Genomic DNA, 18139 nt, shown 5'->3' on the forward strand with positions numbered 1-18139 from the left:
CATAGAGTTGCTTGTAGTAATCTCTCATGATCTTTTGTATTTCTGCAGTGTCAGTTGTTACTTCTCCTTTTTCATTTCTAATTCTATTGATTTGAGTTTTCTCCCTTTTTTTCTTGATGAGTCTGGCTAATGGTTTATCAAATTTGTTTATCTTCTCAAAGAACCAGCTTTTACTTGTATTGATCTTTGCTATCGTTTCCTTCATTTCTTTTTCATTTATTTCTGATCTGATTTTTATGATTTCTTTCCTTCTGCTAACTTTGGGTTTTTTTTTTTTTGTTGTTCTTCTTCTTCTTTCTCTAATTGCTTTAGGTGCAAGGTTAGGTTGTTTATTCGAGATGTTTCCTGTTTCTTAAGGTAGGATTGTATTGCTATAAACTTCCCTCTTAGAACTGCTTTTGCTGCATCCCATAGGTTTTGGGTCATCCTGTCTCCATTGTCATTTGTTTCTAGGTATTTTTTGATTTCCTCTTTGATTTCTTCAGTGATCACTTTGTTATTAAGTAGTGTATTCTTTAGCCTCCATGTGTTTGTATTTTTTACAGATCTTTTCCTGTAATTGATATCTAGTCTCATAGCATGTGGTCGGAAAAGATACTTGATACAATTTCAATTTTCTTAAATTTACCAAGGCTTGATTTGTGACCCAAGATATGATCTATCCTGGAGAATGTTCCATGAGCACTTGAGAAAAATGTGTATTCTGTTGTTTTTGGATGGAATGTCCTATAAATATCAATTAAGTCTATCTTGTTTAATGTATCATTTAAAGCTTGTGTTTCCTTATTTATTTTCATTCTGGATGATCTGTCCATTGGTGAAAGTGGGGTGCTAAAGTCCCCTACTATGAATGTGTGACTGTCGATTTCCCCTTTTATGGCTGTTAGTATTTGCCTTATGTATTGAGGTGCTCCTATGTTGGGTGCATAAATATTTACAATTGTTCTATCTTCTTCTAGGATCGATCTCTTGATCATTATGTAGTGTCCTTCTTTGTGTCTTGTTGTAGTCTTCATTTTAAAGTCTATTTTGTCTGATATGATAATTGCTACTCCAGATTTCTTTTGGTTTCCATTTGCATAGAATATCTTTTTCCATCCCCTCACTTTCAGTCTGTATGTATCTCTAGGTCTGAAGTGGGTCTCTTGTAGACAGCATATATATGGGTCTTGTTTTTGTATCCATTCAGCCAGTCTGTGTCTTTTGGTGGGAGCATTTAATCCATTTACATTTAAGGTAATTATCAATATGTATGTTCCTATTCCCATTTTCTTAATTGTTTTGGGTTCGTTATTGTAGGTATTTTCCTTCTGTTGTGTTTCTTGCCTAGAGAAGTTCCTTTAGCATTTGTTATATAGCTGGTTTGGTGGTGCTGAACTCTCTCAGCTTTTGCTTGTCTGTAAAGCTTTTAATTTCTCCATCAAATCTGAATGAGACCATTGCTGGGTAGAGTAATCTTGGTTGTAGGTTTTTCTCCTTCATCACTTTAAATCTGTTCTGCCAGTCCCTTCTGGCTTGCAGAGTTTCTGCTGAACGATCAGCTGTTAACCTTATGGGGATTCCCTTGTGTGTTATTTTTCCCTTGCTGCTTTTAATATGTTTTGTTTGTATTTAATTTTTGACAGTTTCATTAATATGTGTCTTGGCGTGTTTCTCCTTGGATTTACCCTGTATGGGACTCCGTGCTTCCTGGACTTGATTAACTATTTCCTTTCCCATATTAAGGAAGTTTTCAACTATAATCTCTTCAAATATTTTCTCAGTCCCTTTCTTTTTCTCTTCTTCTTCTGAAACCCCTATGATTTGAATGTTGGTACGTTTAATGTTGTCCCAGAGGTCTCTGATATTGTCCTCAGTTCTTTTCATTCTTTTTTCTTTGTTCTGCTCTGCAGTAGTTATTTCCACTCTTTTATCTTCCAGGTCACTTATCCGTTCTTCTGCCTCAGTTATTCTGCTATTGATCCCTTCTAGAGTATTTTTAATTTCATTTATTGTGTTGTTCATCATTTCTTGTTTCATCTTTAGTTCTTCTAGGTCCTTGTTAACTGTTTCTTGCATTTTCTCTATTCTATTTCTAAGATTTTGGATCATCTTTACTATCATTATTCTGAATTCTTTTTGAGGTAGACTGCCTATTTCCTCTTTGTTTGTTAGGTCTGGTGGGTTTTTATCTTGCTCCTTCATCTGCTGTGTGGTTTTCTGTCTTCTCATTTTGCTTATCTTAGTGTGTTTGGGGTCTCCTTTTTACAGGCTGCAGGTTCATAGTTCCCGTTGTTTTTGGTGTCTGTCCCCAGTGGCTAAAGTTGGTTCAGTGGGTTGTGTAGGCTTCCTGGTGGAGGGGACTAGTGCCTGTGTTCTGGTGGATGAGGCTGGATCTTGTCTTTCTGCTGGGAAGGTCCACATCTGGTTGTGTGTTTTGGGATGTCTGTGGACTTATTATGATTTAGGCAGCCTCTCTGCTAATGGGTGGGGTTGTGTTCCTGTCTTGCTAGTTGTTTGTCATAGGGTGTCCAGCACTGTAGCTTGCTGATCGTTGAGTGAAGCTGCGTGTTGGTGTTGAGATGGAGATCCCTGGGAGATATTTGCCATTTGATATTACATGGAGATGGGAAGTCTCTTGTGGACCAGTGTCCTGAAGTTGGCTCTCTCACCTCAGAGGCACAGCACTGACTCCTGGCTGCAGCACCAAGAGCCTTTTTTCCACACGGCTCAGAATAAAAGGGAGAAAAAGTAGAAAGAAAGAAAGAAAGAAAGAAAGAAAGAAAAAGAAAGAAAGAAAGAAAGGGGACAAAAGAAAAAAAATAAAGTTATTAAAATTAAAAATAATTATTAAGAAAAAAATTAAAAAAATAAAACCCAGACGGATAGAACCCTGGGACAAATGTTGAAAGCAAAGCTATACAGACAAAATCTCACACAGAAGCATACACATACGCACTCACAAAAAGAGGAAATGGTTTCAAAATAATAAATCTTGCTTTCAAAGTCCACCTCCTCAATTTGGGATGATTTGTTGTCTATTCAGGTATTCCACAGATGCAGGGTACATCAAGTTGATTGTGTAGCTTTAATTCGCTGCTCCTGAGCTGCTGGGAGAGATTTCTCTTTCTCTTCTTTGTTTGCACAGCTCCCAGGGCTCAGCTTTGTATTTGGCCCCGCCTCTGCGTGTAGGTCGCCGGAGGGTATCTGTTCTTAGCTCAGACAGGATAGGGTTAAAGGAGTCGCTGATTCGGGGGCTCTGGCTCACTCAGGCCCGGGGGAGGGAGGGGCACGTTGCAGGGTGAGCGTGCGGCGGGAGAGGCCAGCATGACGTTGCACCAGCGTGAGGCGCACCGTGCGTTGTTCCAGGGAAGTTGTTCCTGGATCTCGGGACCCTGGCAGTGGCGGGCTGCACAGGCTCTCCTGAAGGGAGGTGTGGATAGTGACCTGTGCTCGCACACAGGCTTCTTGGTGGCGGCAGCAGCAGCCTTAATGTCTCATGCCCGTCTCTGGGGTCCGCGCTGATAGCCGCGGCTTGTGCCCGTCTCTGGAGCTCCTTTAAGCAGCTCTCTTAATCCCCTCTCCTTGCGCACCAGGAAACAAAGAGGGAAGAAAAAGTCTCTTGACTCTTCGGCAGGTCCAGACCTTTCCCCGGACTCCCTCCCGGCTACCCGTGGTGCATTAACCCCTTCAGGCTGTGTTCACGCCGCCAACCCCAGTCCTCTCCCTGCACTCCGACCGAAGCCCGAGCCTCAGCTCCCAGACCCGCCCGCCCCGGCGGGTGAGCAGACAAGCCTCTCGGGCTGGTGAGTGCCGGTTGGCACCAATCCTCTGGAAGGGAATCTTCCGTCTTTGCCCTCCGCACCCCTGTTGCTGTGCTCTCCTCCGCCGCTCTGAAGCTTCCCCCCTGTGCCACCCACAGTCTCTGCCTGCGAAGGGGCTTCCTAGTGTGTAGAAACCTTTCCTCCTCATGGCTCCCCCCCCACTGGTGCACGTACCGTCCCTATTCTTTGTCTCTGTTGTTTCTTTTTTCTTTTGCCTTACCCGGGTACGTGGGGAGTTTCTTGCCTTTTGGGAGGTCTGAGGTCTTCTGCCAGCCTTCAGTAGGTGTTCTGTAGGAGTTGTTCCTCGTGTAGATGTATTTCTGGTGTATCTGTGGGGAGCAAGGTGATCTCCGTGTCTTACTCTTCCGCCATCTTCCCCCGACTCCCATTCTTAAAAATGGTTTTACTTATGGGATTAGTTTATTATTATATTAATTTATATAAATTAAAATTTTAGATATATTTTAATATTTTTACTGTTTTTATTTTTTAGGTTTGGCTAAAAGCATTTCAACACCATATGTTCATTGCCTATAAAGTAAATAATATGATAATCAGTGAATTTATTTTACTACTGCCTAGTTAAAGCTCTGTGGTTCTATTTTCTTAATTATTTTTTTATAAGAGAGTGAGTTTTTCCTACCAAATCGTCCTGTCTTCACATTGGGAATATCCTATGGGCCAGTTAATGTTGCTTAAGCAGTATTTAACTGCTACCTCAAAATCATGCTGTGTTCAATCAAATATTAAATTAGTTAATATGAATAAACAATGAATTTTTTAATGTCTAGGGTTTTTTTAGGTATACTATAGGTATTTCCTTAACAAGTCTGAAACCCTAAATTGACCAAAACCTTATTTAAATCGTGTAATTAGGAACTAAAATAAAATTGGTATTGGTGTTAATAATGATTTAACTATGTAGAAACTTATTATTCTTTTCTTTTCTTCTCTTTTGACTTCAGGTGCAATAACAGAACCCAGTGTGCAGTGGTGGCAGGTCCCGATGTTTTTCCAGACCCATGTCCGGGAACCTATAAATACCTTGAAGTGCAGTATGAATGTGTCCCTTACAGTAAGTATATTCCTGTACTTTTCTTGTAAAAAGGAAAGCTATTAAGCTTTGTTTTGCATGCATTGACAACATAGTCTCTATGAAAACATAAAAATAATCACATAAATTATATTAAAAAACTGGCTAATTTTAATTTTTCAGGGTCTTACATTCTCCCCACCCTTGGAAGAATTAGGTGTTGCCTGCATGATCCTGCAGCATTTAATTTTGACTATATATTTCTGTATATCAGTATCTATTCTAAAACCCTTTTCTTAATGCAAGAATATAAAATATTTAGAAAAAGGATGAAAGAGTGGTATGTCAGTACTATATCCCTCCAGGTCCAAGCAAACAGAAATGAAAGTGAATAATATACTTGTATATATAGTAGTATAGAAAATGATAAATCTAGAATTTGATAGGAGCAATTATATCTAAGCTTCCTGTGCTGCCAAGATATTGAGAAGTAGAAATATATTCACCCAGAGGGAGCAGATTGGAAAGAAAATACAAGGATTACATGGACTAAAACACTCTTCAGCGAATGTATCTTTTACAGTCTCAAGAACTGCGTCTTTGCAACCTTTATGTCAGAAATGATATATACCAACAACTTTTCTTTTTTTTCAGGAATAATGAAAAATCAAACAATCAAAAATGACCCATTTTTTTTGCCTTTTTTATCCAAAGGTAGAATCATCATCTCAAAAGAAATATTTTTGATCTGACTAGTTAATTATTCATGGGATACCTTAGTGAAGATCACTCAGGAAATCCTGTATTTTCATATTACATATGCAGCTCATCCCAGTGGTAGAAAACTCCTGGGATCATAAACAAATCCCAGGTTCCAACGTCCCTTGACATCTCAGAAAAAACAAAGCATCTGGGGGTCAGCAAGTTTACTGTGTCAAGAGGTAGTTTTGCCTCCTTGATGTTTATTTAAAAAGCAGCACATTGCTCATGAGCTGTAAGTGTGTGTACTCCAATAACAATAGAGAAATTTGGCCAGCAAGAAATGAATTGAAATTTAAAAGTAATAATGAAAGCAATCAAGAGAAAATTTCATTGTTCCTTTATTTGCAGTGTGAGTGAATAGAGAAAGTTTATCTAGGGAAGTTTTATAAGCTTACTTTTTTTGATGTGAAAAAGAATAAGTGTGTAGGTTTTATTGAAATCTCAATTGTGGTTATGCTTCTTATATTGTTATCTCCAGGAACCTCTCTATAAAAATATAAAGCCAAATGACCATTTATTGTTCATTAGTGATACTTTAAAGAAATAAAATTTGTAGTCCACTTTAGAACTGTGACAGTTATACTTAGGTTGCCTAATAAGATCTTGTGAAATATGTAGAATAGCTATTTCCAAAGGCATTTAAAAAATATTAAATATGGTATGCCTCATTTTTAAAGACAGTTTTAAGAAACTTACAATCATATTATTGCAACATGAAAGCTGAAGTTTTGTCAAATATTTTTTTCACAATTTTTAAAATTTAAAGAATTTCACAGCTGTTTCTTCAGTTTTCTGTATTTCTTCAGAATTCCTTTAAGGATAACTACTCCAAATTCCTCTGCCAAACTCATTCTGAAAAATCATCTTCTTAAATCATTTCAATATAGATAAGAACTTGCTCATACACTTTTGTATAAAAGGATTGTGGTTTACCACAGATTTCCTCTCTCTTATAAATTTTTAGAGGGGCAATTTGATTCCTGAATATCCTATATTTTCAGGTTTCTCATAATCCTAAAATGTACTGATTGCCTTAGAAGTATGTTCATATATTAAAATATTTAACTGATTGTTTCATTAAATAAGAATTATAAACACAGGTGCAACCACTTTCCAGTTTATACACAGTTTAATTTATATGATATAGTATAATTGCGTTTGTTTAAATTATCTTCAGTATGTTTCAGTTAAAAGTGTGATGCGTACCTGGAAACTCATTTAGAAAATTTAATATGAACTTAAAAGAAAATAATCCAAAAGAAAGTAAAAACCATAAAATAAACTATAGTGACTCATTTGAAAGGTAGGCTGGTTTAGTAGAAAAATGGCCAGATATCAGGAATCCTGGTTACTTAACAAAAATTCTGGATCCTTTAGTCCCAGGTAAGCTATTAAAATTTTCTGGATCTCACCTTATAGACTTTCCCTCATCTATAGTACAGTAGTCCCCTGTTATCCGTGATTTCACTTTCCTTGGTTTCAGTTATCCATGGTCAACCTCAGTCTGAAAATATTAAATGGAACTTTCCAGAAATAATTAATAAGTTTTAAATCATGTGCCATTCTGAGTAGCATGATGAAATATGCCATCCTACTCGAGACATGAATCATCCCCCTGTTTAGTGTATCCACTATATATGCTACCCACTTGTTAGTCAGTTATCTGTAACAATTCAGCTGTCACAGTGCTTGTGTTCAAGTAACCCATATTTTAATGGCCCAAAACGCAAGAGGAGTCGTGCTGGAAATTTGGATATTTGGATATTTTCTTACTGTGCCTAATTTATAAATTAAACTTTATCATAGATATGTATGTATAGGAAGAAAAACAGTATATACAGGGTTTGGTGCTATCTGCAGTTTCAGGAATCCACTGTGGGTCTTAGAATGTACTCCCTGTGGATAAGGGGTGGACTACTACAAGTTCTGATTTAGTTAATAATAAGCTCTTTTTCTTTTGTCCAGCATAAAAAAAACCACTGATTTTTCCATTGCTGAAAATATTCACTTATTAAAATAGCTTTCATTTATTAACATTTACTACATGGCTTATATGTTTACATACATTATTTTATTTAATTCTCACACTCTCCTCCCTGTTAGGTATGAGTGTCAGCACTTTACTGAAGAGGAAACATACTCAATAGGATACGTAAAATGTTTCATGTAAAATGTAGAATAGCTAGGAAATGGCAGAGCCAAGAGTTGAGTTTGTCTGTAATATCTGTTTTTAAGGACACAGCTATAGTTCTCTCCCTAGATTTTACCCTTTATATTTTCAAGAGTTATTCAATGGTGTTCAATATTTACCTTTCATCGGTACAGTAATGGTACATAGTGAAAGCAAATGCTTCAAGGTCCTGGACCCTTTTTCTTCTTTCTTTTGCTACTTACTTTTAAGAGGTTTGTATTCTTTTCTTAAAACAGCTGAATCACTGCAAATTTTATTTTCCCAAACACCTAATGAAGCTTTATGACAAAGACTAATTTGTGCTATAAAAATACCACCGACAATTTAGAATGAGGCTCTTATCTAAGTAGTAACTTAAAATGTTGTTTAAATTACCTGTATTATAGGAGAAAATCCTTGTACTTAATTAATATGCTTGTTAAAAGACCCTATTGTATTAGTAGCAGACAGACTTCATATTTAGGTTTCAATATTAATATTTGAAAACTGAACAACTGAATAAACAACCAAACAACAAATACTCTTAGGTTCTGTTTGTTATATAATTTAATAATATCCATTTTCATTTTGAATTTAAGATGACAAACTGCCGTGTATATGGTGATATACTTTGTTATGAATGTTTTCTTAATATTGATATGTGGAAAAATATCATTGATATTTTCTTTTTTTATATATGCTCTGTGTGTATATGTTTCTATGGTAATATTGATTTTTAAGGTGATACTTTTTCATGGAAAATATAGAAAGAAAATATAGAAATATAGAAAAACAAAAATATATAGAAAAACATATCAATATTAATGATATATAAGTATATAAGAGGTAATATAGAAAAATTCAACAAAGTTTATTGTATCACACAGAAGAAGGAAAATTAAAAACATCTAAGATAAGCTTGCAATAATTTTTGCAGAGTTTTAGGAGTCAGTAAATCGGTGTATAAATGAACACTGGAATTTTTAAGAGGACTTTAACCTAAATCAACCAAATGGTGTGGCTTGTTTTGAAAAGATGACAGTAGGAAATAAAATAAGGAAAATTAGGAAGTTTAAACAATTTAGTGAGGCTACTGAATTTGTTTTATACTCAGGTTTTTGAGTGTCTTGTACACAGTTTTTTTTCAAAATCACTAAAGTTATATTTAATGTTTTATTTCTACTGTCTGTAATTTCTTGTTTGGGTTCAACAGATACCCTGTTTTGGGGACAGTTGAATCAATACTTTTCTCTGTTCCTGTGACACCTTAGTTCCAGTATGACTTTTATAGCCTTTGCCTTTTCTTTTGAAGTTTGATTTTCCTCCTTCGTGATATTTCCTCCCCAGGAGATGACCCAAATATTCAAGAGGTTAAACCTCAGCATTTACCAATGCCACAGTTTTCTTTTCGCAGCTTCCTTCTTCTCACCCCACCCCATCACTTCTAGCCTGATTTGGGATGGAAATTGTGGCATCTTTAAGTAGAGCTTCCTTCATTTAGCCAGTTTACGGGAATGACTGGTGTTAGAGAGAAAACAGTAAAACAACTAACCACCTACATAGAGTATTTCTGAGCAAAAAATCTTTACTTTAGCTTTACTTTATATCCTGCTGATAATTTGTCTTTTTTCCAAGGCATAGAGTTTCACACACATTACACTCAAAAAGTGTTTGTCTTCTCTCACAGTCCAGCATTTCTCTTCAGTTCTTTGTTTCTTCTTTTTAAAAGTACAAAGTACATATTACTTATTCTAGTAATCTTCTCTGCTGGTAGATTTTCTTCGAAATAGATGGGGGAAGCACACAATTGGAGAGCCACTAGAAATGAGTGTTTGGTTAAACCAATCTTATTTTATAGCACTTACAGACTTTCTCACCATTCATATTAGCCATCTGAAGTTATGTATGTGATTGTCTTTATGGAAAGACGTGCAAAACAAGTAATGTTGGAAATTAATATTTACAATTAATTATATAATCTTATTTTGTCTTTTTTTACTAAAAGAAAAAAGTACTTTCAGCATTTAAAATGAATAAAAGCCTTTAAATATTTAATTATAAATAACTACATTTTGCAACTAATATTCAACTGAGTGCATATTTTAATATGTTCACACTTTGGATCCTATTATGTAAATAAATAATTACATATTTTAAAACTCATGCTGAAATTAACCCATATGTTAAATTTTAAAAATATCACAGAATGTCAAGATATAAATTGATTCCCAATGCCTCAGTACCTTTTCCAGTTTCCAATACATAGGAGACATTCAATAAAGGTGTATTGAATGATTGAAAGAAAAAAAGGAAATATGGTCAAAATTTAATCCTCTAAAATCATTATGTTCATTGAGAAAATGATAAACAAAAGAAACTCTTGTCTACACACAAGACCTTATTAATTCAAAGGGAAGATCTATGGTAAAAAATACAGATTATATGAATTTTAGTTTTTCCAAATTGTTTGATGTTGTAATTGTATTCCTCAAGAATGCTAGAATGCTCCTAGCAACCAATTTGTTTTTCATATTATTCTTCTGTGTGCCTCCATATAATGTATCAAGTATTGTCCCTTTATAAGAGGAATGTCAGTTATCTAAATTCTCTTTTTTAGAATGATACTTATAACAAGAACAATAAAATTCTTCATTTCTTTCTCCTTTTTCTTCCCACCAAAGTTTCTTTCTTTTTTTTTCTTTTCTTTTTTTTTTTAATATATTTGAAATACAATTTTATTCTGATTCTAAACAAAAAGGAATGGGAATGACAGTAACAAACAAGATTCCACCACTGAATATTGTGATGTGACTGTAGCAGTCTTATATTTGGAACTCAAGGAGGAAACAGCTGTGTTCCAAAACACCTAAATATGCAGGTCCAAAAAAATGAAGGTTTTTTTTTTTTAACTGCTGCATTCACTCCGAAACCCACTCATCTCCTTCAGCATCCCAAAGATTAAGCACATGTTCTGCTTAGCTATATAATAAAGTGGCAAACACTCTGCACCACTGATATCACAGGACAGTTGCCTATAAAACTAGACTTCTGACGCTGGGCTCCAGCTTCACTTTCTCACAGGTCATCATCTTCATCCGGGAGGGCAGTTGTCTGAGCAACCTCTAGATCGTGCTCTTACTGCGCTGCCAACTCTGGGCCCATGATCACCTCTGGCAGGGCGAGAGCAGGCATGGCAATGAACTCCAAGTTAAGGTCTCCCATCAGTTTTCTAGCAAGCCAGAGGAAGAGCTTTTCAAAGTTGTAGTTACTTTTGGCAGAAATGTCATAGTACTGAAGATTCTTCTTTCGGTGGAAGACAATTGACTTTGACTTAACCTTTCCCTCCTTAATATCCACTTTGTTGCCACACAACACGATGGGGATGTTCTCACACACTGGTACCAGATCTGTATGCCAGTTAGGCACGTTCTTGTAAGTAACTCTCGATGTTACATCAAACATTATAATGGCACCCTGAGCTTGGATATAATAGCCATCTCTCAGTCCACCAAGTTTCTCCTGACCAGCTGTATCCCATACATTGAACTTAATAGGTCCTCTGTTGGTATGGAACACAAGGGGATGGACCTCAACACCCAAGGTAGCTACATACTTCTACTCAAATTCACCAGTCAGATGACGTTTCACGAATGTAGTTTTACCAGTACCACCATCCCCAATGTAAGTTTGAACTGAAGTTGGGGTTCTCCTTGGGCAGCCATCGTGATGTTAATGCAGGCGGGGGCTGCGAGGGTGCACCATGGCGACGGCATCTGGGGCGCTGCTACCCCCGGCCCCTGTTCCCCCCTTCCCCAGGGCCTGGCTCACGCCTGCTCCAAGCGCAGACCGGACGGAGCAGAGTCCTGCTCGGCGCGGAGGCCCGCTCGGCGCAGAGGCCAGGGCCAGGGGCCAGTTTCTTTCTTAAATAGTTTCTACTTGACAGTATCTTGAACCTAACATATAATTCATAAAACTTTTGCAAGTGAATCAGTAATTACTTAATAGTTAATTTAAACTTCTATTGTATGTCCCAAATATGAAATATTCATAAAAATTGCTATTATAAGTTTGGAAAACAGGAAGCGTAGGTGGACTATATACTTTCTTAGAAGTTATCACCCTAAATTCTCTCCTATTCTTGTCTAGCTGCTTCATATGTTTATGGAACTTATTCTCAACTAGATTATATCATTTGCTTTCAAGACCTCCCTCTTTTATCTTCCTTTCATCACACAACGTCTGTTGCAGACCAGGCACTATGCTAAACACTAGGTAGAATGCTAGGATAAAAATTCTGCCATAGAGGAATTTAGCCAAATGAGGCTCAAGTTCCCCAAAGTTACTCTTCCTAGTTCAGCAAAGCAACTGAGCACTTCATGTTAACAGTGCACCTAGAAGACATGCCCATCCCATAGCGGCTGATGTTTGTAGGGGGTGTGTGGGGGTGTATATCTTCAGGGAAGGTTTTCTAGAGGAGATGACTCTTGAGCTGAATCTTAAAGAATGAATAGACTTTAATGAGAAGGGCAATCATTTTTGGCAGATGGGACAATGTAAGATAAGTAACTGTTATCGTGAAGATAAAACCAAAATAGTTTGGTGTTTGCATGAAAAACAAAACACAAGAGTGACAGGAGATGAACCCATAGATGGGCAGGGTAGAAATCATGAGTTACGTGTATGCTGGGATTCTTCTGAGCCCTAATACCCATCACAGTGTGGAGCATAAAGATAATAAATTATTTTTAATGTAATTAACTAATATATTAATAAGAAATACTTGTTTGCAAATCTGCAAAAACCAATTTTGACTAATTTAAGTTGAAAAATGAAGCCTTTTGTGGAGGGAGGGAGGGTGGGAAATACAAAGTAATAGTTCAAGAATCAAAAGAAGAAAGGTGAAAAACAGGTCTGAAAAAATAAGATCCAGTGATCTAGAGAGCAAGAGTTAGTGGACAGTCTCTTAAGTACTCTGCATTTGGATGAATCAGTTACAAAAATGGTCCATCTGATCTAAGTCCTGTAATGATCTAGGCTAGGACATCAGGACTGCATGAAATTCAGTTGTTTCCAAGGAATGAGAATGGGGCTGGCAAAGAGCCTATATATAATTAGAAAGAATCAGATCCCTCAGTAGACTTTTGAGCAAGGGCTACGGGTTAGTGGTCCTGGACCAGATTCAGCCTGAAGAGGGCTTCCTTAGTTCTCCCAAATCCCTAAAACTCAGATTTAACCTGAAGTCTGGAGAAACACTGGACCTGTATTCCCTTGGGCAACAATAGACTAGAGCTGAGTAGGTGCTGCACCTTTTAAATAGGGTCTGTTCTTTGATATTTCCTGTAATTTCCATTACTTATTTTATTGTACCTGGTTCATTATACTCTTTTAAAATATCTCCTGGCTTCTGAATATACTTAAATTTGCAACTCTTGTTCTAGAGTTTGTAACTAATCAATGCTAATAGGTGTAAAAGCACTCTAAATAGTTACTATATTTTTTTTTATTTTCAAAATATATAGTATTAAGTTCTTGCACCAAAAATAATTCTACCAATAGAAGTTTATCAGTACATATTATGGGTTAATAAGTGTGTTAAGTGCTGGGTAAAAGTAGAGTTCGGCCTTATGGATCTGGTGGTCCCATGGACAAGGCAAATAATAAACACATGAACCAATACATATAATCATAAATGATAAAATGCAAGAAGAAAATAAACACAGTTGTACAATAGAAAACAATAAAAAGGCTAACTTATATAAGTGTGATAAAAGACTGCTCTCAAGAGAGGGTATTTGAAATCTGAAGAATGCGAATGAGACAGTCAGGCAAAGAGCCTGGGAAAGAGCTTTCAAAGCAGAGAGATCATTAGCTCCAAAAAGCATGAGGTTGGGAAGAGGTTGGCCTATCCTAATACCTGATGGAAAGTCAGTGTGATTGCAGTCAACATGGGGGAGAGTGACTTGGAGACGTACCAACCAGTAATTAGTACTATCAATACCATTAATAATGAAGCAGCAATTTCTTTCAAGTTTCTAGGATTTATTAAGAATCAAAATATGTTTGCAGAATGAACCTTAATAAAGTGATATTTCCTTTAAAATATATATTTTTGAAAATATTACATTCTACAATAACATAAAGGTAAACTTATATCAAATAAACCAAATATCAAATGGCATCAACAGCTAGAAAGAATAAATAGATATATTTATAGTTGATTAATAATATGTAAGTGTACACATGATGCTAATTGTAAGGAAACAAGATGAATTGAGAGTATTAAAAATTAATTGGATTGGCAAAGTTAGGAAAATATTTGATTTCGAAGTAAAATATTATTACAGACATAAATAAAGTTGGGGGAATAGTTTACCCATGCTCACTTGCTTTATTTGAAATAGTAAGATTATAGAACTAATGCACTTAAACTTAATTCAAATAAATGTTTATAAGATCCTCAAATTGAATAGCATAAATGTGAGGTTTAAAGAGACATGGAATATAACATTTTGTTTTTAAAATATACTGCATATGTATGGGAAGAGAAGTAGTGAAAACGTGAAGGTGAGGTGTTTTTTTTTTTTTCCCGAAGTGTTTATTGCTAAAAAGATTTATAGCAAGCTTGATGTATGAGATCTAAAGAGTTAATTTTCCAGATAAAATTTTTCTAAATTCTTATAAAATTAACTGAAGTACTATGAAAGAGCATTGTTAATTTTCTTGTATTCTAATCACTAATCTTATGAAACTAGAAAAGAAGGAATCAATTTGCTTGGAAAGTACTTCATTCAAATTTTTCAATTTTAACATAATAGTACTTTGTTAAAATGATTAGTTAGTAAAGGGAAAAATCTACATAAACTTTAATGTTTTTGTTTTCTTTTTGAGGAATTTCTCAAATGGTAGGAGATCACAATTCCTGTGAATGTTGTCAAATTTTTAAATTGCTTAAAAATTTTCAAAATCCTGCTATAAAACCCAAATTCTTTTACACAATTAAATACTTACATGGTAGATTCAATAATGGTCCCTCAAAGAAATCCATAATATGTTATTATAAATGGCAAAGAGACTTTGCAGATTTGATTGAATTAAGGATCTTGAGTTGGGGAGATTATCCTGGGTTATCCATGGAGACCCAATCTAATCATAAATATCCTTATAAAAAGGAGGCAAGAGGTTAATGTTCGAAACAGGAGCTATGACAACAGAAGCAGAGATTAGAGTGATGAACATTGAAGATGGAGGAAGGAGCCACTAGCCAAGGATTGCAGGTATCCTCTAAGAAGCTGGAAAGAGCAAGGACATAAATGTTCCCTAGATCATCCAGAATACTCTATTGTACTCTATATGTACATACTCTATATGTACTAATTTAATTTAGTTTTATCAGCCCTTAATGAAAATGTACTTGTTTTTTAAAACATTGTACAATGTCTACATGCCCCCATAGTATAAATATGACTGTTTTCTAACTTCCAGGAAACCATAATCTTCTCATTATTCTTTAATCCTTAGAGTAATCATATCAACATAGAATCAGACAGGGAAGGAACTAATATTGATTACTTTTTGTTTTGTTTTTTAAATTTTTAACATCTTTATTAGAGTATAATTGCTTTACAATGGTGTGTCAGTTTCTGCTTTATAACAAAGTGAATCAGTTATACATATACATATGTTCCCATATCTCTTCTCTCTTGCATCTCCCTCCCTCCCGCCCTCCCTATCCCAACCATCTAGGTGGTCACAAAGCACCGAGCTGATCTCCCTGTGCTATGCAGCTGCTTCCCACTATCTATCTACTTTACGTTTGGTACTGTATATATGTCCATGCCACTCTGTCACTTTGTCCGAGCTTACCCTTCCCCCTCCCCGTATCCTCAAGTCCATTTTCTAGTAGGTCTGCATCTTTATTCCCGTCTTGCTCCTAGGTTCTTCTGACCATTTTCTTTTTTCTTTTTTTGGATTCCATATATATGTGTTAGCATACGGTATTTGTTTTTCTCTTTCTGACTTACTTCACTCTGTATAACAGTCTCTAGGCCTATCCACCTCACTACAAATAACTCAGTTTCATTCCTTTTAATGGCTGAGTAATATTCCATTGTATATATGTGCCACATCTTCTTTATCCATTCATCTGTTGATTGACACTTAGTTTGCTTCAGTGTCCTGGCTATTGTAAATAGAGCTGCAATGAACGTTTTGGTACATGTCTGTTTTTGAATTATGGTTTTCTCAGGGTATGTGCCCAGTAGTGGGATTGCTGGGTCGTTTGGTAGTTCTATTTTTAGTTGTTTAAGGAACTTCCATACTATTCTCCCTAGTGGCTGTATCAATTTACATTCCCACCAACAGTGCAAGAGGGTTCCCTTTGCTCCGCACCCTCTCCAGCATTTATTGTTTGTAGATTTTTTGATGATGGCCATTCTGACTGGTGAGTGGTTTTACCTCATTGTAGTTTTGATTTGCATTTCTCTAATGATTAATGATGTTGAGCATCCTTTCATGTGTTTGTTGGCAGTCTGTATATCTTCTTTGGAGAAATGCCTATTTAAGTCTTCTGCCCATTTTTGGATTGGGTTGTTTGTTTTTTTGATATTGAGCTGCATGAGTTGCTTGTATGTTTTGGAGATTAATCCTTTGTCAGTTGCTTCATTTGCAAATATTTTCTCCCATTCTGAGGGTTGTCTTTTCATCTTGTTTATGGTTTCCTTTGCTGTGCAAAAGCTTTTAAGTTTCATTAGGTCCCATTTATTTATTTTTGTTTTTATTTCCATTTCTCTAGGAGGTGGGTCAAAAAGGATCTTGCTGTGATTTATGTCATAGAGTGTTCTGCCTGTGTTTTCCTCTAAGAGTTTGATGGTGTCTGGCCTTACAGCTTAGTTTTTATTAATATATTTTATAAATATATTTACTCCCCTCTGTGCTGCTTTCTACTTCAATTAAAACAGAAACCAATGCAGAATAGAATAGTACGTGATATGGAGACAAAAGAAGTGACTGTTTTCAGGTATTCTTCATGGCAATGATATATTTCTAATTATTACTTAGGCAGGTGGCAGGTCCTATCACATTTTCCCTATTTTTGCCTTATCAGTTCTCTCAAGCACAAGAGCATAACATAGTGGTTAAGAGTAAAAGCCTTAGAATTTATGTTCTGATTTTGCTAATTAATAGCTGTTTTCTAGTGAAGTTGTCTTACTTCTCTGTGAATGAGTCTCTTCACATAGAAAATAAGGATGATTATCAATTCACACAGTGTCTATGAAAATTAAAATCAAATATATGTAAAAAGGTTGTACGGTGATGGCCATGTTAGAAATTCTCAGTATATCATAGCTATTAAAATTAATATGGCTCTGGCATCTCATCCATTTCTGAAGTTTTTTGACAATCAATACTATCATGTACTGGGGCTTAGAATTACGTTATGCTGTTAACTTATCTCAGGGAGCCCCAGGCATCATAGAGTTATAGCCTTCTCTATTGCTCTTGACTATTGGTATAATTTCACAGACAAGACTTTTGTCTTAGCTCCTCATTTTTTATTTCAGATCACCTCTGGATTTTGAGTCTTTCTCAGAGCTATTTACACAGGCATCTGTCATCTGATTTAGTTCTTGAACCAGTTCTCTTTTATGGGGTTGGTCTCTTTAACCTAAAAGTGATACTAAGACACATCAAGCAAGCAGATTTTCTGAATTTACCCTCAGCTCAGTTGTCTCTGTGGGTTCTTTTATCACGTATTTCCTGCTCTGCATCCCCTTCAGACTCAACCTGTTGGTGCTAGAATTTTTTTTTTTTTTTTTTTTTTTTTTTTTTTTTTTTTTTTTTTTGTGGTACGCGGGCCTCTCACTGCTGCAGCCTCTCCCATTGCAGAGCACAGGCTCCGGACACGCAGGCCCAGTGGCCATGGCTCACGGGCCCAGCCACTCTGCGGCATGTGGTATCCTCCCGGACCGGGGCACAAACCCGTGTCCCCTGCATCAGCAGGCAGACTCTCAACCTCTGCGCCACCAGGGAAGCCCTGGTCCTAGAAATTGCATGAATCACACCCAAGCTTGCTATGGAGTTTGAGCATTGCGTCTTTTAGTTTCACACTTTTCTTACTGGTGTTAGCTTTTAGTACTAGATTATTTACCTCCAGACCAATTTCTCCCCATAAATAACAATAGATAAAGAGGTGTCAATGTCCTCAAATAACTCCAGGTGGAGCCTGGCCATGTTCATTTATTTCATTCAACAAATATTGGTTCAGCCTTTATTGTATGAGTTTTCACATACTGGATCTAGGTGATAACAGTGGAATTTAATCATAAAGCAATCTAAACCTATCTGTTAGGGTTTTTTTGTAGGTTAACAACC

The 18139-nt window shown here is 36.1% G+C and overlaps 1 protein-coding gene and 1 pseudogene across 23 annotated transcripts in view; one reads left to right on the forward strand and one right to left on the reverse strand.

The window, feature by feature from the left end:
- ADGRL3 (adhesion G protein-coupled receptor L3) overlaps positions 1-18139 on the forward strand; it is a 590718-nt gene that overhangs the window by 178020 nt on the left and 394559 nt on the right. For all 22 annotated transcript variants that reach the window (XM_082611711.1, XM_082611707.1, XM_082611717.1 and 19 more), the window contains one exon: positions 4769-4878. In XM_082611711.1, coding sequence (XP_082467837.1) covers positions 4769-4878 — 110 coding nt within the window. The remainder of the gene's footprint in view (positions 1-4768; positions 4879-18139) is intronic.
- Positions 10664-11490, reverse strand: LOC309795285 (GTP-binding nuclear protein Ran-like; annotated as a pseudogene). Its single transcript has one exon. The product of its transcript is annotated as a GTP-binding nuclear protein Ran-like (transcript).

Source organism: Mesoplodon mirus (assembly GCF_964341445.2).
Source record: "Mesoplodon mirus genome assembly, chromosome: 2".
Lineage (NCBI taxonomy): Eukaryota > Metazoa > Chordata > Mammalia > Artiodactyla > Ziphiidae > Mesoplodon > Mesoplodon mirus.